This window comes from Pholis gunnellus, assembly GCF_910591455.1.
Source record: "Pholis gunnellus genome assembly, chromosome: 4".
Taxonomy (NCBI): domain Eukaryota; kingdom Metazoa; phylum Chordata; class Actinopteri; order Perciformes; family Pholidae; genus Pholis; species Pholis gunnellus.
The window spans coordinates 26922977-26947496 of NC_136530.1; the positions used below are offsets into that span (position 1 = coordinate 26922977).

General features: G+C 41.4%; 1 protein-coding gene across 1 annotated transcript in view; it reads right to left on the reverse strand.

The window, feature by feature from the left end:
* patj (PATJ crumbs cell polarity complex component) overlaps positions 1 to 24520 on the reverse strand; it is a 121679-nt gene that overhangs the window by 15677 nt on the left and 81482 nt on the right. The window contains exons 30-31 of the mRNA XM_079158018.1: positions 12835 to 13031; positions 11422 to 11513 (exon numbers count right to left, since the gene is read on the reverse strand). Coding sequence (XP_079014144.1) covers positions 11422 to 11513; positions 12835 to 13031 — 289 coding nt within the window. The remainder of the gene's footprint in view (positions 1 to 11421; positions 11514 to 12834; positions 13032 to 24520) is intronic.

Sequence of the window (24520 nt, forward strand, 5' to 3'; positions counted from 1 at the left end):
AGTGCAGACGAACGTTCAGCTGCAATAATACGACTGCTGCACAACCACAAACGTAAGAGGGAGACCTGTGTCTAACATTCTGATTCATTTTTTTTATGGAGGTGGAAGCACTTCTTGTGTTCTATGAATAATTTCTGTCACATGCATTGAATGTGCTGTAACTCTGTTATGTTGTTCATTCTGTACACATGACATCTATTGCACTTCTGTCCATGCTGATAGAGGATCCTCCTCTGTTGATCTCCCACAGGTTTCTTCCTTTTTTTTCTCCCCGTTAAAGGTTTTTATTGGGGGAGTTTTTCCTGTACCGATGTGAGGGTCCTGGGACAGAGGATGTCGTATGTGTGCAGATTGTAAAGCCCTCTGAGGCAAATTTGTAATTTTGGGCTATATAAAATAAATTGAATTGAAACTCACAAAATTGCCTTTTAAATGAATAGTGTGAAGTCAGAGACTTTTATTCATTCATTATTCACAGCATCAGTCTGTTTCTAGGTTTCCGGTTTCACTTGAGTCAGCACTGGTTGGGGCTGAAGACTACAAGTTTGAAAACGTTTTTTTTTTAGGGCAACAAAACTTTCTTAATGCAAACTTTTCCCATGTGCACACACAGCTCCCGTCCAGCTGAACTGTGGGCAATGTAGGTGGCGAGATAAATTGCAGGGAGAGATGGCAAAAATATTCGGACACTCATTCTGTCAGGGACGCTGCGTGTCCACTATGACCCGCTACATGGGATAAAACCAGCAATGACGGATGCTGGTGTTGGTCCCAGAACACCTCATGTCTGTTGGGTCTGATCCAGGCGGCAACCTCAGGTTGTGCCGAAGGAAGTGTCTTAAAACTTGCATTCTCTCTACTGACCATCAGGGGGCGACTCCTCTGGTTGTATAGAAGTCTATGAGAAAATGACTCTACTTCTCTCTTGATTTAGTACCTCAGTAAACATTGTAAACATGAGTTTATGGTCTCAATCTCTAGTTTCAAGTCTTCTTCAATACAGCATGATGTTCATTTAGTGAATGATGGTCCATTTAGAGTCAAAGAGACCATAAAGCAGGGGATGCTTTAGGGCGGGACTTACTGTGATTGGCAGGTCACTGCCGCTACCAGAGGCATATGCTCCTCTATGTCACTCCTCCACATTCCAAATATGGTAATCTCCGTTCATTGGTAGCAAATAACCAACAAAATGGCAAGGGCCGTAATCCAAGATGGCAACGGTGAAATTGCCAAACTCAAGGCTTCAAAACAGCAGACCGCAAACCAATGGTTGACATCACGATTACTACATCCACTTCTCATATACAGTCTATGGTCGGATCATTACTGGGCTGATGGCAGGGAGTCTGACCTTTATGTCTTCAGCCTGAGCACCTTCATCTGTCAAAGTTCACAAAGCCCAAGGATAATGAGCGATGGGACAAAGACGGATGCTGACTCAGACTTCCTCTCCTCCTCCCAGCAGCTGGTGACTCACTAAATGCTCCTGATGGGAACATCGCTGTAATCTAAACTGAAGAATCACACGGCTGAGGGAGAAATTATATTTATCAAATCGGGCATCTCATCACCAGGAACAACAACAACAAGCTTCTCGGGTAACGGGGCGGAAAACCAACGACACATCCCCGAAGTGTGCCGACGGACATGAAGGAGGATGCGATGAGGGAGATGAAACCCGGAGTGTGGCTCAGAAGACATCTGCTACATGACGACATATGGTGCGAGTCCACCAACGGGACACTTCAAACCCTTCTGTGGTGGAGCCGTCTGACGCCGGAATCGTTTGATTCGAGGCTCCGGCGCTAAACGGAGCCATCTGTGGAGCTCCAGGATGAACATCAGAGAGGACCGAGATGAAGGTTTTTTTTGTCTCAGAGTCTCATTCTGTTTTGTTATTTAGACTGCGTCATCATTAGTGCTTCTAAACTCCACTTCACAGAGATCACCTGTCAATCAAACGACGAGGGAAAGATTATTTGGAACCAGTAAAACGATTAAAAAATTAGAGTTGAGTGCAGTATTGCTGCGTGACTAGAGGAGCGATGAACAATGAGGGTGAAAAATGACCAAACAATTAGAAATATCTTTAGGAGTGATATGAGGCGTTCAGGGTCACTGAATATTAAGGTTACGTCAGCACTCAGAAACGTTCCACTCTGACTCCTCCACTGCTTCGGGCTGAACACGCAGAGCGATGGACAGATCAACAACACCCTTTAGTTCCTTTCCTTCATCTTCAGAGAGCTTTAACATTGTTGAGTATTTACAATATAAGAAGGAGACGATACATTTAAGTGGAAACCTTTCTGATCACCTAAATCAGCACCACATCACTGACATATTGTCTGCTCTCTAATCGCACAGGACATGATGACTGAAATTATGGATTGAACGTTATCAGAGAGAATCATTATCAGCCGTTCTCCATCAAAAGGCACCGTGATTATTATCATCATCTATTGTACGGCCACAACATGCTCCATTTTCTCAGTCTGATTTAACTTCTTCTATGAAAGCATCAATGATTAGATGAAGATTTCCTCATCTTCAATTTGCATCACAACTCTTACTGAACAGACATTAAAGGGATAAATTAATGAGGAAGAAAGACAATAAGAGGATCCGGTCTACAGCTTATTCATCTTTAAAGTCCTGCTCTGCAGACAATATCGCCAAAAAACAAAAAGCTCTGACATTTTAAGTTAAAAAGCTGGCCCGGTGTTATATTGCTTGGAGTTTTAATTTGCACCCAAAACAAACTGGATTTCTGTACCGTACCCATCTCTTTCAATGTAGTTGCTCTACAAAGGGATCACCAAGACAAAAAAGACAGCATCAGCTGTTTCTTTAAATACCCTAAAAACAATATATTTACAGTTAACTCCAATATAATGCCAGGAAACTTCCGCAAGAGGACAGTCAACATTTTTAAACAGTTTTAATCATGGCCATAAGCTTAACCTTAGTTGTGGCAAATTAGGAAATGCTAATATAAATATTTTTTGTAATTTATGGTTTTGAAGCTCAGTTTTCATGATGTGAAAGCTATGGACTGAATGTCAGAAGACAATTCATTTGATTTTACATCATGGACAGAGACTTACGTAGGAAAGCTTAACTCCTGACATAAATGGGGGGGTTTGTGGTTTAAGATGTAGACATTTTCAGCCTACGTAAATATTTAGTTGTTTCTGTTTAATCGACATGTTGTGGCTTGGGGAGCTGTCATGTTGTCCATCTTTATACGCACAAAGCTCAGACAAACCTGAATGGCTGTGAATAATCTATTCCTGCCCTCCAAGCTTTGTCTTCTCTTGCTTCATTCCATCTGTCCTGGTCCCTCGTATCTCCACCCTTCAACCATTTATTTTATTTTATTATATTTATTACGTTATTGTCCTTGCCCAGTATCTGACCCGTTCACGGTTAACCTCTAATGTGTCCTTGGTGCAAGTGAAGCCGTCAGAAACTGGAATCTATGGATCAGTCTTTTACTTCCTGCTTCAGTCATGCAAGACACACACCGTCAGCCAATCATCCACCTGAACAGGTTAATTAGTTTAACCTTCACTCTTTAAATGTTCTGCTGAGAGGCCCCAATACTACAACATCCAGGTGATTGATCTGTGATACCGTACCAGTGGAGTCATACATTCTTTCTGAGGGCGGTGCTAAAGGACACATCATGGGCTCACTATTGTGAATTGTCCTCTGAGCAGGACTGAGAGGACATTTCTATGCAAGTCTAGGTATATATACACAGTATCTATGTATATAGGTAAGTATGAATGTATGTCTGTATAACTTTTACTGAGCAAATGACCACCTGAAAAGGGCGCTGACTAAAATGGAGTAGGAAGGAGAGCTCGTTAGCTGTTAGCAGCTAGTGGGAGTCATACGTGTCTTTGACTAACACGTAGGACTCACAGTCAAAGCAGGACTGACAGTTTCAGACACACAGTAAGTTAGATGTGCAGAGGGATGGACCGGGCTGGCAGGGTGACCATTTCTGTTTCCATGGCGATGCACTCCTGCTGAGGCTCCTGCCCCCGTCGACATCCCATTGCTCATTGCCGTGGCGACCTTTATCGGAGATAAATCATTCAGCGGCGGCCCGTGGACACGACTATAACGAGATTTTGTCAGCTGGCCGAACGCGGCGAGAGCGGCGGTGTCCTCCTGGCCCCGACACACCGACCGCATTCAATCAGAGCAGGCCGGCAGGAAAAAGAAAAACCACCACATGGTCAGAATTGTCTGGTGAACTGGGAGATAGCATACACAAAAGGTTTCCGGAAGAAATCGTTCTCAGGGGGAATCATGGGGGAACCGCATCTTCTCTGTACAGATCTTATCACAGGACACGGTGACCTCCACCTGAACAACTGAGGCTAAAGCAGAATGAACGTCCTCTTCAGTCAGCCAGAGTTCAATAAACTGTACCGATACATCAACATGGCATTTCTCTGCAGTGTGAACACTACCTGCAGGCCGGGTAAAGGTTGAAAAAGCCCATTTGTGAAAAAGAAAAGAGAATATTGATCACAACAGAAGTACCCTGCTTGAAAATATTCATGCTGAGGTAAAAAAAAAAATCAATAAACACTTATAGTATTAAGAGTTCTGGGTCTCAAAAATGACAGCTTTCTCTCCATGAACATTACACTGATAGTAACACATTCTGAAGAAAACGTAACACCAGACTCTGTTCTTTTTATCAGCATGAGGAAATGTTGTTAATTAATGTATCTGACAAATCTCAAAAACAACATATTTCATTTGTTTTGCGCCAAAATATCTGATCTTATAACACAATATCAGCTGGTAGTGACTACCGTGTTATTAAACAGTTGTATGGTGTTGAGAGCAGAGAAAGATCATCCTCTGGTTTAATACAGTTAAAAATCAGTGATGAAAAGTAATTGAGTTTCTAGTTGTTGTACTTCTACTCCACTACATTACACTTCCGAGGGAAGTAGTGCACTTTAATACTACATTTTATAGTAATTAATTGCAGATGCATATTAAGATTTTACATAAAACAAACACGATATAATTATAAAATACAATATTTTGCTAAAGATTAAATCAGTGGTTTCCCATCAAATTTTTCACCATTCATGACAATAAAGCAGTGTCTAGTGTCTCCGTGTCATTGTTCAGATGTCTGAGTTGATAGCAGTTCAACTAATGAGACATTTCCCCTCTAAAGTTCTCATGTGGTTTCATTTCAACAACTGTTTGTGGCCCAAATTATTCAATATTTAACAAAAAGCAAAGATTACTGAACGGTCACAGTTCTGTGTCAGAACTTTGTTTCTTCTTTTATCCTCTCTATGAATCATCTCACAACTCCTCAGATTGACTGAACATCTGGACGGCAACTGTTTTATGAACTCATAAACTTCTAATGAGTCCTGAAGTATATGACAACATCGTCTACATACAACCGAACACCTACTCACAGGCATGACTCGTGAATGAAGTGGTGGAATGTAACCAAGCACATTTACTCAAGTACTGTACTTAAGTACAGTTAGAGGTACTTGTAGTTCAATTGCCTAATTCCATTTCATGCTACTCTATACTTCTACTCCATTACATCTCAGAGACAAATATTGTACTTTGCACTTCACTACATTTATTTATGAACACAGGAATGCATCAATAAATATAATCCAATAATATAATATGTATTATTCTGAAATGATCCTTTCTGCATAACTTTTATTGTTACAGTATATTTTTATGCTAATGATTTTACTGAAGATGTCAAATGCATGGACTTTTACTGACAATACAGTATTTTCACAACGTGGTATTAACCCTAATACTTTAAGAGAAGATCTTGATATTTCCTCCACCACAGGTACACATAAAAATGAACTGGTATATCCCTGGTATTACACAGCAACAACACTTCACTGTGTTTTACATCAGGTTACAAATGAGGCTGAACACTCGGTGTATTCTAAACAAAGCACAGGGATGGTTTTGCTGACAGACTTGAATCTCATTCACACTCTTCCATACAAATGGTTAAAACCTAGTGTCTACAAAAGCCCAAACTATGAGAAATTTATATCGACTTCACTTGAGTTTCTTCTGTGTTTTTAAACTATTCAAACAGCTGCCGGGCATTCAGGACCCGAACGTGTATGAGTGATGTTTTCAGATTGAATGTATTTAACAAACCGTCGACACTCTGTTCCCATCTGTAGGTTTGTGACCCAGAGGACGTTTCCCATCGCTGTCAAACACTACAACACCACAGCTGTAAGGATGTGACAGACGTCAGCGAAGCCGCTAGTATCTGGCGACGAAGCACGACTCGATGCCGAAAATGTCATCACATGGGCCTTAAAAGTAATTTGGAGGTTTAACGTTAACATGGAGGTGATGATAAAAACAACAGTCATCGGCTGAAGATTTTACAGCAGTACTGATGTGAAAATGAGTCTTGATTTGACACCAGCGAGACGCTTACAGCTTAGTAACAGACATAACGACTTGATTTATATCTCATGTTGACATGGAGGCGTCTCATGAGCCTGAACACAGAAAACAGCCCCATCACTCAGAGTGACGGAGGTCTTTAGTAGCAGTTCTGACTTACACACTCATCCATCTCCATGTGTCAGACTGAGGATGCAGATGTCTTAAATATTCAGCTTACGGAGGCTGCAGGGTTCATTACAGGCAGATAACATCCTGGTGATTTATCTCCTCTTAAAGTCAGTAGTGGAGATAAAAATGCAAAGTTTGTCCTGAGCGTGGAACAAGAAGAAATATATACTGTGCACAGTATATCTAGTTTTTGACTTTAAGTACAAGGGAATGTTCAAAGTTTTGTCCTGATGGTGGCGCTAGAGCATCTTTTCCCAACCTCTACCTCAGGACCTTACGTAGGTTTACCTGATATGAAAATGCTGACAGGCATTTCAAAAAATAGTTTTAAAGAAGTACATTTTACGTTTATTTAAAAATGGGGTCGCAACATTGGAGAAAACAGCAAGAGTACGCTAGATTTAAAGTGTCCAACTGAAAAATCCGGCCCAGTCAGTGTTGCCAACTCTTTTTCAATGAAATGAGCTAGCAGCACTAGCTCCAAACGTTGCTAAATCTAGCGAGAAAGTTACAAAGTCGCTGTCAAAAGTCAAAAACACTGACAGCCCGTCTCTTCAGGCCTCCCTCCAAAGCCACTCCCCCCAAAATGATCAATGATAAACAATCAATACTCCCAGCTGTCTATTCTTTTGACAATACGAGTAAAGACCAGGTTGGTGCCCAACAACAAGGCACTGGATATTGTATTTATCCACCTTTTGTGAGCAGCGGAGCAGAGCAACCATCCTAGCCCGACCTGCAAACCACCAACTTTATGCATTATTGTAGCACAATTGCCAGCACTGAGTGCCAATGTCACTTTTCGTTAGTGTTAGTTTGTAATGCGTCTGCTCAGAACATGGGGGATTATAATGTTGGTAATTGGTGAGGTGGCTGCTACATTTTGCATTTTGCTACATTGTCACATAATTTCATACAGCAGCCCAACCATCTCATTAGCAGCTCCTGTTGCGGTGTACCCATGACCCACAACTATCACTGATAATACCAATGATTTGTAAGTGGATTTATGGACATATATTCCGGATGACGTTGGCGATAATGATATCCTGCAGTGTGAGTCACACTGAATGATATCAATATGTGTTTCATTGCCGTGTGTTAACATTTCTCTGAGTTCTGACTCTGATCTTCGACTCAGATTCACCTGCTAGAGCATCCTTTGCAGAGAATGAAAACATGGAGGAACTCAGCAGATAAAAAGAGGGATAAACTCTTGTGTGATTATCTTGTCGGCAGCAGAGTCCAAGCCGGCCTGCACTTCAAATCCTGTCTGACAGGGAGGCTGAACCGGTGCGAGGCTCTGGTCTTAATGAGACCTCTGTAAAATACACCACACCTGCTCGCTTCAAAAGCTGCGAATCAATCCCTGCAGCGGAAAGCTCATTCCTGCAGCTGAGGAGGAGGAGGAGGAGAATGAGGAGGAGGGCTAATAGAGTTTAATCTGTTTTGCAGAGAGTCCCCGTCCTCAGCTCCTCTCTCCTGTCTCAAAAGGACTGAACGTGAAGGACTGTCCCCCTCCTGTCAGCTTTCATCAAGAGCAAATCCAGCGAAACTGAGAGCGTTGTGGTTGTTATACGCCGAACACAGAGCTCTGTCTCCACCTTGCCGCCTTCGGATCAGACAGACGGGTTTCACTTGGGACTTTGAAGTTTCCGGATGGCCGTTGTCTGCAGCAGAGTGTCCCCTTCTGTTCTCCTATGAGTCAGACGAGACTCAAGCTAAATGCCCTCAGGGGCGGACACGTCTGAGTGCATCAGATCACGTCCTACAGGCGCACCGGTGAGAGCTCAGTGACACGTCACAGCCTGAGTCATTAAAGCATTTCTGCTTTATTTGGCACAATTTGAGCCAACAGGGCGCCCCCTGTAAGGATCTGATCTACCCTTCAGTAACATCTTTTTCTTTACAACAGTACTAAACAATATTGTTTGTCTACTAGGTGGCTACTTTGGACCGATTCTGAAGCACCCTTTTTTAAAACTTGTCATTTCAAGATAAAATTCAGATGAGATTTATTGGGCTTTCATTTAAACTTTCATTTAAATATTCAACACAGTCTCGCGGCAGTTTGCGAAATAGTCACGAAATGCAAACGATTGGCTTCGTGGACATGGAACTGTCCGCATCTTTGAGTCGTTCGAAACGTTTTTTTAGGCAACATAACCACTCGTAAGGTTTGGGCAACAAAAGCACAACCATAAAAGCACAACGCGGTGTCGAACACTGTTTGTCGTGGTTCTCGTGGTCTTGGTACCATCCATCCTCTACCAACCACCATAAGTGATCTTTTTGGATATCAAATACGACGTCACTAGCTCTAGCTGTTGCTTTGTCACATGGATGCATTCAATTTTTGTGTCCACAAAAAAAAATATTCTAATTGACTTTGCATTGGCAACATTTTTGGCAATTTGTGTCCCTGTACATGGAACCAAGAGGTTGTGAGACTATTTGATGACCTGCCATGAAACTGTGCTGAGATATCTCTGTCGGTTCAATCGCAAAACCATCTTGGATTTTCTCAAGCCTTATGTAAAAAGGAGCTTTTCGCCAAAAACACTGACAAAGGAGAAAAACCTCTGCACTTTAGTTACAACAACTAATGTTTAACGTCTTCCCAGATCCATATGTTTCACATACGTTTGCAATAAAGAAATCATTTTCCCGGCATCAGGATACTTGGCAGTAGCTTCTTCTGTGAGGAGTGATTTTACCTGTTTCCAGCCCTCTCTGATTTGTTCTATTCTCGTCTAACACTCCAGTCTCTGCTGCTGCCATGACCCAATTTAAGCACGGGGATCAATACAGTTTCATTTTATCCAATCTAGAGAATCATAGAAATTGATGGCAGAGAAGTCACAGTGGGAATGAGGACAGTGTTGGTGCTGGAGCTCCCGCAGCTCTCTGCCGGCTGAATGAGACATTTTCCCCTCAATCGCCACCGTAGAAGGCAGTGAACTCTATCATACTCGAAGAAAAGGAAACGTCTGACCACGTAAAGCGAAAACTCCTCCGCTCGTCCTCCTCAGGTCGGCCTCACCGGCCTGTGGATTCATGGTGATGGCAGCAGGTTCAGCAGCATTTTAATTGAAAAGAGAATTTCTGCTTAAGAAACACTTCACGTCCGTCTTGTCTCCCTGAACACATCACTGCCTCCCCAGTGCCTCCCTGCTGCCTCCACCTGCTTAGAAAAACACTCCCGTCCTCTAACATCAGTGACGGGAGTCAGTGTCTCTCTGGATCCTCATTAAAGAAAATGTGCTGATTTTTCAACCTTATCTCCACCAATCCGAGTAAGGTATATAGTGTGAGAAAGCCAGCAGTTGTCACTGATGTTCTCCGTGTCTCTGTGGCGCAGCTGCAAAATCTGTTGTTCTACCGTATCCTCTTGACGCACTTGGTAGACGGAAAAACCAGCTTTGGTAGCTGCGGGGAGCAACGTCGCTCAAATACTTCCTGGTTCTTGTCGCTTGTGTTGCGTTTCCATCAGTGAAAATAGCATGCCAAAATACAAGTGCAGAGGAAGTTATGGACAAGGATTTTTTTTAACAGTAGTAGATTTTACAGTGTCTTGGCTGACTCGGACACTCGGGTGTCAAGAGCACACATCAAGCGGTGGAGCCTTGCGCATATCATTCTGCTGTAATGACCGGCAGCGTTTTCCCCGTTTACTCTTGCTGGAGACCTTCTTCAGATCCTGAAAATCAACAAAAGAAAAGACAACCACGACCAGCCGAGCGATTCTGGAGCGAGTTTAGTCTTGGTATTTTTCTAATATTCTGCTCAGCGGGCAGCCGGCCCGGCAGAGAGATCCAGCGTGTAGAGCCCGCACACTTTCACATCTCACTTTGTCAGATAAGGATTTCATGTTCTCAAACAATCTTGATCATTTCAGGGTCACACCAATGTTTCTTATATTACTGGGTGTCCTCTCAAGTGCTTAGATTTGTTTTAGTTTATTCCTTTTATCATGTACGAATGGGATAATAGTTCAGGGCGTGAATGTATCGGCTGAGTACAATCCATACATTCACAATGCACAGCATCTACAGAGCAGAGAATGAAGTCTCTCTCCCTCTCTGTGCTTTGTTGGTCTGAATGTGCCCCACTGGTTATCTCACGGCTGCCGTTCCGCGCTGCTCAGGTGCCGCCGTGTCCAGAGGCAATAGAAATGCTCCCATTCTCAAATTCAGCACCATTAATCCGTCATCCCGTTCAAATCTTTACGGCAGAAATCTCGCAAAACCGAATCCGAAGCCTTTTATTATTCTAAAATAATTACGAAAATTCGCAATGCAAGACATAGCTGAATTAATTGCATAGGTGCAATGATAATGCTTTTCCCAAACGGGGCTAATGAATTGATGTCACTTCAATCACAATTGTAAGTTCAGAGTGAAAACAATCACAGCAAATTTCCGAAACAGGAGTTATTTAGATAAACTGATCACATATTAGGAATCTTAATGGTTACTTTGTCCCGTGCAAATATATTACAACTTAATAAAGTTTATCAACAGCTTAAACAGTTTGTTGAGATTTGAAGCCTAAACAATCTTTGCAAGTTGCATTTTGCAGTTTCAAGTTTAGCTTTTGTACTTAATAGTAAAAAATGAGATCATGTATTCAAAATGTAGAAGATTTAGTATTTCTGGAAAACAATGCATTATTTTCAAAACATGATTAAAGTTCATGAAGGAATGATACAGGAAGAGCAGAGTCTCCGCCGTCTGATTGGTCGGCCTACTTTTTTCAACGGTTTCCCAGCATGCCTTGCAGCCCTACCTGAGCAAGATGAGTTTCACCTTGGGGACGGCGCTCTTAATGATGGCCGAGGCATTCTGGTGACTCCGCCCATAGAGAATCTGGCTGTTAATCTGACATGAAAACAGAGATATATTGATTATTAATCTCATTTCTGAGAAACATATGATGATAAATTCTTGTTGATGACAAGAAAGCACACACGTCTCAGGCAGAGTGAAATATCATCACATTATAATCGCTGAGGGGGTGAAGGGCATTGTGTGATCATTAGTTATTGATTTTGAAAATTAAAGTCAATACACATTTTTAATACGTATCAATTATCATAAACAGTAAGGAATTACTAATTATAATATTAGTGTCAGAATAACACTCTTATCTGACCACAGACAATTTTCCTGCAGTAACTCCAGATGACAGTTTGATGACTCTCCATTTTAACACCTCCAAGGTCAACACACAGACACACACTACATTGAGATAGACGGTAATTGAGAGGTCATTGAGCTGTGAGGCCATAAACTATAGCAAGTTAGAAGCTACCAGCACCTCCACATGTTTATCAATATCACATCTATACACGCACACACACATCCCCCTTACAGTATATGGATTTATGCACCAATGTGCCTTTGAACTACGCAACCATCTCTGTGTTGTAGTGAGTGTGTGTTTTAGTGTGTAATTGTCCAGGCTTTCCTCGGCTGAACAACAGTTTTTCATGGAGCCTCTGACACTGCTGTAATGAGTAGGAGGCCGAGCGAGAGAGAAGAAGAAAAAAAAAAAAAAAAAGAGAGAGAGAGAAAAAAGAGAGAGAGAAAAAAAAGAGAGAGAGAGAGAGAAAAAAAGAGAGCGAGAGAGAGGATCTCTGTTTAATATTTATAGAAACTAATTGGAAAACTCACACGCATGTGATGCAATAAAATGAGAGCAATATGCTGTTGTTATGGCCAAAATATATAATCTTGATTACCATCATCATGACCAACACAAGACTCATTTGTTTTAGGAAACATGTACCTGCACCATCGGTAAGGCTGTCATCATTACCTGAAGTTAAACAATTCACCATCCTAACATGCTCACTACGACAAAGCTAACATGCTGATGTTTATCACGTATAATGTTAACAGTTTAGCGTGTTAGCATTATAGCTTTGCAGTCATGAACCAAAGTGTGCACACATTAAAATGTTGACTTGATGATGGTGCTAAATGAGTTCATGTGATTCATCCTGAGGGGAACAATGAACCACTTTTAATCCCAATCCATCCAATAGTTGTTGACATATTTCACTTTAAAAAAAACTTAACCTCATGGTGGCGCTACAGGAAAAGTCAGGGGATCACCAAAGTCAGAGGGATTCATCCTCTGGGGAACATGAATTTCTGTATGAGGTTTTAGGGCTACCCTCCGTATCGATGTTCTCACCTCCAGCAGCTCGTCTCCGACCCGGATGCGTCCGTCTCGAGCCGCCGGCCCCCCTGGATGGAGTCCCACCACAAAGATGCTGAGGCGAGAACGATCCCTGTTTCCTGCCAGGCTGAGACCCAAACCCTGCCGCTCCTTCTCCAGCTCCACGCACAGCAGCTCCCCCTGCAGGTCTCCATAACGCTCACACCAACGCTCTGCAGGAGGAGGAGGAAGAAGAGTCGGGTTAACAGAGAGCAGAAGTGAAGACAGAACTTCCTGGTTCTGTTTGTGAGGTAAGAAAAAAAACCTGATTCATAATCAGTTTGACATTTTTAATAATGCAAATAACTAAAAATACAGCCTTGGATCAAAATCGTACTCAGCATTATGTTATGCCGTTAATAGGGATCCATAATAGGGATGCACCACATTTTTTAGTTCTGATACAGATACCAATACCTGGGCTTTGGGTGTCAACCGATACATTAGACTTGACTTAAACATCGCTTTCTTTTGTAAAACAAAATATGACAAATAAATACATATGAATGTACTGAATTGTTATAAATTATTCAAATAATAAATCCTTCAAGCAAATTGGTAAACAATATTCAGAATTTACATTATTACAATTCAAGTGTAATCCTTTTAAATGCAGCGACAAATTGTTCAAACTTAGACAGGACTTAAAGTTCCAGTATATCATTTATGTTGTCTATAAACATCGAACTGACGTGAGTGGTTCAGCCCTGTTGTCACCGATACCCGATCCAGCTATATGAATCAGTATCAGTCTGATATGAAATATCGATGCATTCCTACTCCATACATCTATCGAATTTAAATATCAATATAATATCAACAATCCGGTTTTTAGCTGCGTTTAATGAACACCATTTCCCGTAAGCCTTGAGGTATATTAGGAAACTCAAAAGAAAATTCAAATTTTGGATGAATATATAGTTCTAGATAAAGAGGTATATAGAGTTATATTGTCAGTGGACAGCACATTGAATCCTCCCACAACGAACACTGTAATCGTACTAACATCTTGAGTTGACTGAAAGGAGATGAGAGAGATAATGGGGAAAGAGGAAGAAGAGGAGGATTTAAGAGGCGAAGAAGAGGTGAGGAAGTAAGAGAGAGAGAGAAGAGGGAGGGAGGACGAAGAGAGCAAATGGAGGACAGGAAGATGAGACTCAGTGGGAGAAGAGGAGACAAGCGTCTAATTTAATTTGGTGTCAAACAAAATGCAGCTTAACAGTCCGTGAAATAAACAACAAACTGAGAAACGTGAGCGAAATATAAAAAGCGAGATTTAGAACACATCATTCGTTCTGATAGAGGCTATCCGTGGTTCTGTCTGAGAACACATCTAGTCAAACTCAAACACGGCGAAGATGAATGCCGAACTCAGACCTTTGCGTATTCAGTTGAGAGATCACATGGTTTCTGACCTTTTCCTACAAATAAAAAAGCTGAGGCGATGTATCTTTGTTCCTGGACAGCTGCTGCTCTGAAGATAAGAAGGTTTTGTGTTTTGTAACTTTACATCGGAGATTTAAAGGTCACTGCTGTTATATGGACACACGCAGGACAGAGATAAACCAGTTCAGAGGCAGAGTGAAGTAAATCACCTCAAACTGAAGGAGGAGGGAATAAACAGCCGAGAGCTGCTTCTGTGCAAGCCACAACTCCTCAACAGTCTCACTTACAGCATTTATATGAAGATATGGTTTTAAAATGTACATTTCCACTGTTGCCAGGTCAGTCTATAAATCTAAATTGCTCTACGGGGCCAGCAGAATCAATGTTGGGACAGTAAACTTTAGAGGGCAGATGAATGATCGAACACGAACTTGTTTAGTGTTCAGCAGTGGTGGAGGAACTTTTCAGATTCTCTATTTAAAGGGGACATATCTTGCTCGTGTCGTCTTGCTCGGGACGGTATATTCTAATTAGTAAAAAAGGCTTCAGTGATACAATGAGAATACAATATATTTTATTTTCATATAATGTTTTTATGCCAAATGCATGTCAGTTTAGTGTGTTCTCTGCTGAGGGACTATGTGCAATACAAAAAGCTTTTGAAGTAGTTTTGATGCAATCTGTCCGCTAAGTTCTCAGCAAACATCTCATCGGTTACACGCTCCTGCAGATTCCTGCTCTACAACATCAGGAGGATTCACCCCCTCCTCACTGAGGAGACGGTGCAGGTGCTAATCCAGGCTCTTGTCATCTCCCGCCTGGACTACTGCAACTCTCTACTTGCCGGAGCCCCGGCGTCGGCCATCAGACCGCTGGAGCTTGTCCAGAAAGCTGCAGCTTGTCTGGTGTTCGAGCGCCCCAAGTTCTCCCACACAACTTCCCTTCTCCGTTCTCTGCACTGGCTACCTGTAAGAGCTCACATCCAGTCTAAGACTCTGGTGCTAGCCTACAGGGCAGTGAAAGGAACAGCTCCTTCCTATCTCCAGGCCATGGTCAAGTCCTACATCCCCGCCCGACCACTTCGCTCTGCTGCATCAGGGAGATTGGTTGTCCCGTCACTCAGAGGTCCCTGCAGCCGATCGACCCGGTCACGGCTGTTTTCTGTCCTGGCCCCACAGTGGTGGAATGAACTCCCCACTGACGGATATATATATATATATATATATATATATATATATATATACACATATATACAATTGTTCAGTGAGAATTTTTAGGATTTGTTTTTCAGAATAAGAGGAGGAGATGATATGTTGTGTTAGGTGAGATGATGAAGATACAGAGAGAGATAATGATGACAAATGTAAAGCGAGCGAAGGAGCGAGACACAGTGGCGAACCATTGAGTGAGATTAATGGACGCACACACACACACACACACACACACACACACACACACACACACACACACACACACACACACACACACACACACACACACACACACACACACACACACACACGTGTGTGTTTGCCTCATCACGTCCAATCATCAAGAGTCAGGGTTGAGTGTTTCATTCCCTTGAGCAAGGCACTGACTGACACATGGTTCATTGTGGTGTGTTTTCAGTCTGAAACTGAAGCTGCACAACGAATCCTGCATGACGATATGTTGCTATGGTGATAGAATGAAATATATTAAATAAGATTATTTTATGGTTACTATATCATCTAATTATTCTGGTAATGCTTGTAGCTATAAAATACAGCTTTCTCCTAATATTCTATTGCAAACTTAAAGCTAGGGTTGGTAATATTAGAAACTAGCAAGAGAACGCTAGATTTGAAAAAAAGATACCCGCCTGAAAGAGCCAGCCCAGCGTTGCCAACTCTTTGCCAATGAAAGCAGCACTAGTTCCAAAAGTTGCTACATTTTGCAAGAAAGTCTCCAAGTTGGCAACAACGACAGCCCGGCCCTTCAGGCCTCCCTCTAAACCTCCAGAATGATCATTGTGAATGTAAACAAATACATTTGATACAGACGTTAACTATTTTAACTTTGGACTGTAATGCATACTACCATTAATGTAGCCAGTATTCCCTGATGGCCTCACATCATTTTACTATCCTCCTTTTGACCACTAACATGATATACGGTTATCCCATCGTTCATGTGAATGCAGTAGAACTAAATGGCACAGTTTTGCCTGAAGTGCCTCTACCCCGGAAATTCCTGCCACTAGCTAACAAATACTAAAAGACACTGAATCAAACAAATATCTAAAACACACTATGTTGAACTACGAGCTAAAGCTAAACCACAGGAAACCACCGAACAACAGTTTAAAATCGCAAACTATCCTACTAAATACTATAAACACCCAACTAACTATAAAGTTACACTGAAATAAATGATGCTAATAGTACAATAAAAACCTCTCTTCACAGTCTGCTGAGTCGGGAGACGTTGGTTATGTAGGAGGGGGATTGGTGATAAAACGGACCAGATCAGCCAATAGCTAAATCTAATTGCAAGAGCTGTGTTTCAACCAGTAGAGTGCAGTTGCTATGTATATTTATAGCACAATATGTAGAATTTAAATACTTTGCACTAAAATGTTTAGATTAGGACCTGAATCAGGTTTAGTTTGCTCTTTAAGAGAGCTTCAGTCAGAGCTCAAATGATGGAAAACCATGTGGAGAAGATGTTTGTTTCATGTATCGATGTGAGGAAGGTTACAGTCTCTCTATCGCTCCACACAGATCTGATGTTGTCAGCACTTCACTTTAAGTTACATGAACATCATCATTTATTGTATTGGGACCTCAGACTTCCGCTATATAGAACTGAACGTTTTGGGTTTTTGTCCATCGCACAGAGTTACGTCTTTGGTTTTCCAAGAAGAGGATCACAAATATATACTGCTACCTGCTTGGTTTTGTGCAAGCATCAAACGTATTGACGTATATTAATTAAGCTTTAAAATGAATGACTTGTGTTAAATCAACGTTAGGATAAACTGCAACACGTATCAATCAAAGGACCTCATCTGTGACTTTCCCCGGGAGGGAAAAAGTGAAGTAAACAGGATTCAAAGATGAATCAATGACATAAAACATGCTAAATTACAGTTGAGGCTTTTTAAGTATTCATTGTAATTGAATTTCATTTCAACAGTCTTGTTGTTTTCTGTTGTAAACAAGTTAGTTTGAGGTGTTCAACCTTCGCACACAGACACTTTCTGCTTAATTTAATGAAAGTGTAATCGTTTTAGCAGCACAGAAAGCAAACGTGTGTGTGCATTTACAGCTTAATGGGCTATTAACTGTTGTAGCGATACTGCTAACTGTGTCTGTGTGCTGCAGGTGTTAGTGCGTCTCAGGAGGGAGAACAACTGAATGAAGGTGGACGAAGGACACATCAGCAGCACTGATGATGGAGGTGTGTCACATTTATCATGTAGAGTTTAATGTTTATACTCAATTCTAGATGAAGCGGAGATTCATTTCACTCTAACAGGATATTATTTAGCTTTTTCTCTATCTGAAACAAACCCACTAAAGAGACTAAAACCAATAATGAACGTGTTACTGTCTGTGTAGCAGAAGGCTGATGGAGCTCCTATTCTCCTGTGGAGCAGAACTGTGAGTCCAAAGTCTATTAAAAGCCATTCCGCTGCACCGATGCCGAGTGTAAAATAATACGCCTGGAGGAAAAACGGTGAGCTGCTCAAAACACTTGGTTAACAACAACGCTGATTTCATTCGCCAATGAATTTCAATCAATTCTACTGAGACGTTTTTTGGAAACTCAACACTTAAAAATGTTTTGGCTATTCGTCAGATAATTTCCACAAACAATCCATAAACTCCTCAGTCTCTTCCCCTGGAGGCCTGGGTATGAGAACATGTGAAAGTATGTGCAGTGATATTTAGGGAGGGGGCTCCTTACAAGAAATGGATTTTGCTGTTTCACGCTTGAGAGAGTTAATGCCAGACTAGATGTGATAAGTAGACGACATCGCTAAAAACGTTTGGGTGAATAAAGCATGGTAAATGTATCAAGTGTCGTACCTCAGTACTACTTTAAGTCTTTTCTTTTCGTGCCACTTCATACTTCACTACATTTAGTTACTTTGCAAATTACGATTTTTACGCACAAAACATATGAAGAATATATAAATATATATATATATTTTTTAATTATTGATATAAAATGTATTGCCTGTAACTGATAGCTCGGCTAACTTCACTTTCCAAGTAGCTTGCCATACACTGTTTGTAATGTTTTAGTAATTTTAACTGCCATAATTATTATTTGTGTCATTATATAATGTGCTTGTTTTATTACATTAAGACTTTGTTTGGATTTACACTCGATAAGAACTATGTTTGCATCCTATGTTGTGCTGGGGCACATTTAGTCGTGGCAATCTCCTAAAAGAAGACGTGTGAAGCGGCAGAAGTTTCTGTACTCTGCTCAAAGATTTAAGTTTAAAGTGATATTGCACTTTTCTATAGATGAATTTTTTTCATATTTATATGCAATCATTTTTACATAAAAGTAAATTTCTACACTTTTGTATTTCAAATTCCAATCATCTTCCTCTTCCTGCTAAACAAAATATGAAGTTTGCTTGCGTAAGCTAGTAGCAACCAACTTCAACCAATAACATCATGACATCCATCCATCAATCAATCTGAAACATTTATCAACTAGGGAGGCATTCTATGCCCGCCCACATTTTTAGCGGTGGGTCAGCCTTTTTTATAATGACAAAAGTTAACTGAAGTTGCCAGTGGGCAAAATGCTACTTCAGTCCCCAGCAAGAGGATTTTGTCTTTGAAACTTGCACTACTGTCTATTCAAAATAAATGAAGAGAAACAGATACTTGCGCATTTGTGTTTTTTTCTGGCTGCACCAAACTCACACTGAACCAGGACTCCTGAGTACCGTTACACCCAAACTCACCGACATATCCAATATAAAACAGGGAAAATGTTAAATAAGGCCTGGGTTCTTTCTGCAGTTTGGAGTCTTCACTGCCCCTCAGTCTGCAGGAAAACTGATCCTTGAGGCTGAGTGGACTGTTTGCTAAATAACACACAGATCTGTCAGTAAGGAACAGGACTTAAAACATCAGAGTCGAGAGCTTTCCAAAGAGAAACAGCCCGTTTGGAGGTCATCAGCTAGAATAAAGTTATTCCTGGGAAAACTAGAGAGTACATGCATATACATACAGTCCTGTTTTCAAGACCTTTTGGGGACATTACATTGACTTACATTCATTTCTTGGAGCCTTTGCCTAACCAAAACCATAACCACTACCAGTCTAAACATAACCTTACCCTAAACCTAATCTTAGCCTGAACCTTAGTCTTCACCCTAAAATGTCATGATTAGTTTTATGGTTACATGCATTTTGTTTGTCCCATTTTTGTCCCAAAAAAGGGAGGAAAGTCCCCACAATGTGACTGTGTAAAGCACGCGCACACACACACCTCCTGCAGTGTGTTTGACTGCAGTGCTGTCTGTCTGTCACACATTGATGAACACTGTCATTCTGAAATATCCCGCAGGGGGTTAACTGACACTGACACGCACGCGCACGCGCGCGCACACACACACACACACACACACACACACACACACACACACACACACACACACACACACACACACACACACACACACACACACACACACACACACACACACACACACACACACACACACACACACACACACACACACACACCAGCCCTTCTCTGAAATTTGAAACCATGCTAGTGTGTTGATGTGCTCCTAGCAAGGTGACCTGTCACAGTAAATCAGCACACACCTGCTGAATTCGGCTCATTGTGAATACAGCATAGCTTCCCTCCAGCTCCAGCTATACTGTGAACGTGTGTGAGTGTGTGTATAGCTTCCAGACTGTTCCCTCCTAAAGCTGCTTGGTCAACGTAGAACTGCTGTTTTGATCCAGTGTTTCTGTATAACCAGGGTTGTAAATACGAGGAGCTACAGCTCCTCTAGACAGGATTTTGGTGGCGCTGGTTTTTTTCTGTATCAATGTTTATTTAGTTTTCTGAAATAAATAAAAGGCAAATAGAAAAGCACCAAAAATCTACGTTGGATTTGTTATGAAATAAACAGGATTTAGTATTTAATAAATGTGTTGTTTAATGTGAATAACCTTCAACACTAAGCATTTTGTTCCAAAGGTGACAGTGAATAGTCCAACACCTGGTTCTAATGTTAATTCTAGAGGCAGGTTTAGTAAAGAAAACATTAAGGTATACGAGGACCATCTTTGAGGGTCCTCACAAATACAGTCATACAAACACGTGTGTGTGTGTGTCAAATGATGTCTGCACAGAGGAACAAGGTGAGGACAAGGTGACAGCAGTGACGCTTATTAGATTCACTTATCACACAAACACACACACTGAAGGACACACTAACATGAATCTCTGTTGACGTTTCTACGTACAGAAAGACACAAATAACCAACAGAAGCCGTTCAATTCATCCAGAGGTCGTAGCAGTTTAGATGTTCTGCTCTTTCTATTTTTGACCTGTTCAATTTAACTTCAACAATTATATTTAGCCTTTAAAACAACTATTATTGGACTGATTGTGATGAAATGTGCACACACATTCATCTTCTCCTCAAGATGAATTGTAATAACAAATAATCCACTGGCTTTTATTCTAGCGTCATCATCAGTTCAACATTTGAATGTGTCCAATACTTTGGTTTATGACCAAACACCTGCAGATCTAATGACGTTCCCATCAGCCTCAGTTGTACGTTGTGTTTACAGCTAATTTAGCTAGTTTACAGCTAAGCTAAGATGCTGAACATGCTAAAGATTATACCTGCAAAACATTAGCATGTTAGCATTGTCATATATCTGTGTTTTATGCTCACAGTACAGAAACAAAAGGATAAGTCACTGAGACTAAATCATCGTATCGTAAAGGCTCGACTACAAGACTTTTCCAAAACCTGTTCTTGTAAGAGACCTTTTGAAGATAAAACAAATTTTTCAGATTCACGAATGATATTGCACTAATGATTTTACAGCGCAAACACACACATAATGTTTTGTAGCCGAGTAAAACTGTGTATGAATGTTGCCTTTGCGCCAAAAACACAGTAGACACAACAAGCTAAAGGTCCTGACCGACGAGGTGCAGAAGCATTCCTCAAAACTTCAGGCAAGGAATTTAAATTGGATTTAACATGCCATGATCACTGGACAGTCTGGGCGTAACACCCCTTATAAATGCACTTCACTTACCACCAACTCTTTGAAGACACTAACATTTTAACTGTAACTGCGTGTGGCTATCAGCACTGATCTTCTTGAATTGGACTATTTTTGCGTTGAGGCTCATTTGTGTAGAAATAGGCAAATTTTGCACCAAATATCTGAATGCTACCTAATCTAAATACGCGCAAATAGCACAGGAGCACCGAAACGCCATTTGCTTGGCAGCACAGTTAGGGGTTAATTTCACCCTTTGCAGCTGCTTTGAATATGTTTGTATTATTTGAGCTGGTTTAGCAGTAGCAAACGCACGTTTGGAGGGAGGCACGGAAGAACCAGAACCAGTACTGACCGGGGCAGACCGGCAGACCTCTGCTGCAGTAAAATGAGGTTTTCTAAAGGACTCTGGTACTCAGAAACACAACCACTCTTGTCCACAGGGACCGCCAAAATAAACACCGAATTAAAGTTTCTCGTAGTAGTTAAAGTAAAAGTATGTAAGTATTATCAACAAAATGCACATGAAGTAAAAGTATTGATTGTGCAGTTCCCCGTCAGTGTTTTACTAATGCAAATGCATATGTTGCATTTTACCCTTCATATACTGTTGGGTAATTTAATCTACAGCAATGCATCCTATTCTATAAACTCATCATTTGTTTGTAGTACTGTATTTCAAACTGTGGAGGCTCAACTCTACCTGGAGCAGCTGAGGACACTCAACACCTGGGGGGTACAAACTGCCAAAATCAGAGATGCATGGAAACAAAATCTATCAGCTGATTCATTCCAACAAGGGACGGACAGACAGACAGTGTTTCTCCTAATTTAATATTCAGTGCTAGGACATCTGGCACATGCACGCTTAGAGTGCGTTTGTGCTGCTAATGTAACTGGCAGTAATAGTAATGTTCCCTGGAGGATGAAATAGGACAGAGGCATGCATGGGTTACTTGCGTGCGTGCGTGCGTGCGTGCGTGCGTGTGTGTGTGTAGGATTGAAGCCTTAACTCAAGTGGAAAAGCTTCAGGAAATAAAACAGCAGCACAAACCATTGACTCTTCTGTTCCTACTGCTTCTTTCGAAAATCCCTCGGTGGGGTTATCTACTTTAAAATGTCTGAATCTCTGCAGGAGTTTGGTGTGTGTTGCTACAATCTAATTTATGTGTAGACACAATAACACAAGCTACAATTTGGACAGTGAAAGCAATCACTCTGTGCCTTTATTGCATCGGGCTAAATAAAGGCTTTTAATAAACCTTTTCCCCATGCTCCAAGTCACAGTGACAGCTAATTGTTTTGCTCATTTCTGCAGGTGAAACTGATCGGACGCTTATTCAAGGGATTTTACAGTTTGGAAATTGAGAGGGGAAACTGTGTCAATGACCTACAGAAAACATCAGCTTTTGGGTTTTTTTGGTGTGCAAGGGAGGAGGGAAGGATACAAGCAAGGGAGCAAGGAAGGAAGCAAGGAAAGAAAGAAAGAAAAGACTGTATAGAGAGGGTAGTCTCTGTTATCCTCTGACAGTGCTGCAGTAACTCGTGGAGGTCACTGCAATGCAACAGTAGCTTAGCCTGCTGCTGCTGCACACACATGCACACACACACACACGGTCCCCGAGGAGGTGGCATTAATCTACACCCCGCACTGCCTCGACTGGTCGTTGGCAGTGTAGGTTGTTAGCAACAACAGACTGAAGGCAGCAGAGTTTCTGAGCTGAGAAAGACACAGAGTACCAGCAGCAGTGCTATTTTAGTACCAGTGTTACTTCCAGTATATGTTAAAGGCCTGGCTGTCTCCACTGCCCTTTCATGTTACCATCTAGAGCCAAGTGACGTATAGAAAGGACAAGTCCTCCAAGCTAAACAACAAAACACATTCATTGTGTGTGTGTGTGTTTTCTGATCTGTTCCTTCAACAGCTGAACCAGGTCCATGTGGATAATGGGTCAACTAAACATTGGACTTCAACACAAGAGATCTCTGTTCGTTTCCTGTTCCCGACTACGAGTTAGTGTTGTTTTCTTTCAATGAAATGTACCGTGACCTCGATCGTTCCCTAACCTTCAACAGATTATTCCTTTTAACCGAAACCCTGATGTTTCCCAAAACGAACCAAACCTCAACCATAATGTTGTCACATCATACAACATATTTATCATTACATTATTGTATAGCTTATTTTTGGAAGGCTGATTGTCAGATCAGAAAACACTTTGACGCAGGGTCGGAAATCAGTACTCGCCACTAGTCGAATTCAAGTAAAAATCTACTTTGGCGAGTAAAATAAATGAGGTCAGTTTGCTGAAATAGGCCTACTTCACTGTAAACTCATCACTACAACACATAAGTCTATTGACCACGTTTCCTTTGTTGCTGCCAACATTACTAGTTCTCCTCCTGCCTTACGGATCACGGAGCAACTATGGTCCGTTACACCAGTACTAGCTAGCTACCTGGCTCGAGTCCCAGAACCTGTGGTACTCGGAGGACTTGTTTGACCTCAGAACGCCTCTCAATTCTCCAGGGAAGACCTGGAGGGCGTGGCTGGGGCGAAGGAGCTCTGCATGTATGGAGTTACATGGCAGATGACTGGACACCAGAATGTTTAAAGGATGTTTGAGGCACACAATAGACCTTCATGAAACATTTTTCCCTTTTTCTTACAGCAGGAAGAGCACAGGTGAAACCAACTTCATCAAATATGGCTCACTTCCGTTACGTGTCCCAGTAAGCCGTTCCAGTCAAACAGCATACACAATACAATGTGTCTATCGAGATTAAAACATGTCGAACTCTGACACTGATTCAGGTTCATGACGCCCTGAGACCCTGACACCTGAGTCGGCTCTATGCACCGAATGAAGACAGTGAAATGCAACTGACAGCTTATTTTTTGAAAGATAAAGTATATTACTCCCAAAGATCAGGAAAACACAATTGTTTCTACTAAAGCGAGAGAATAAAAAACAGGACATTTTGAAATAAGGCTTCAGGG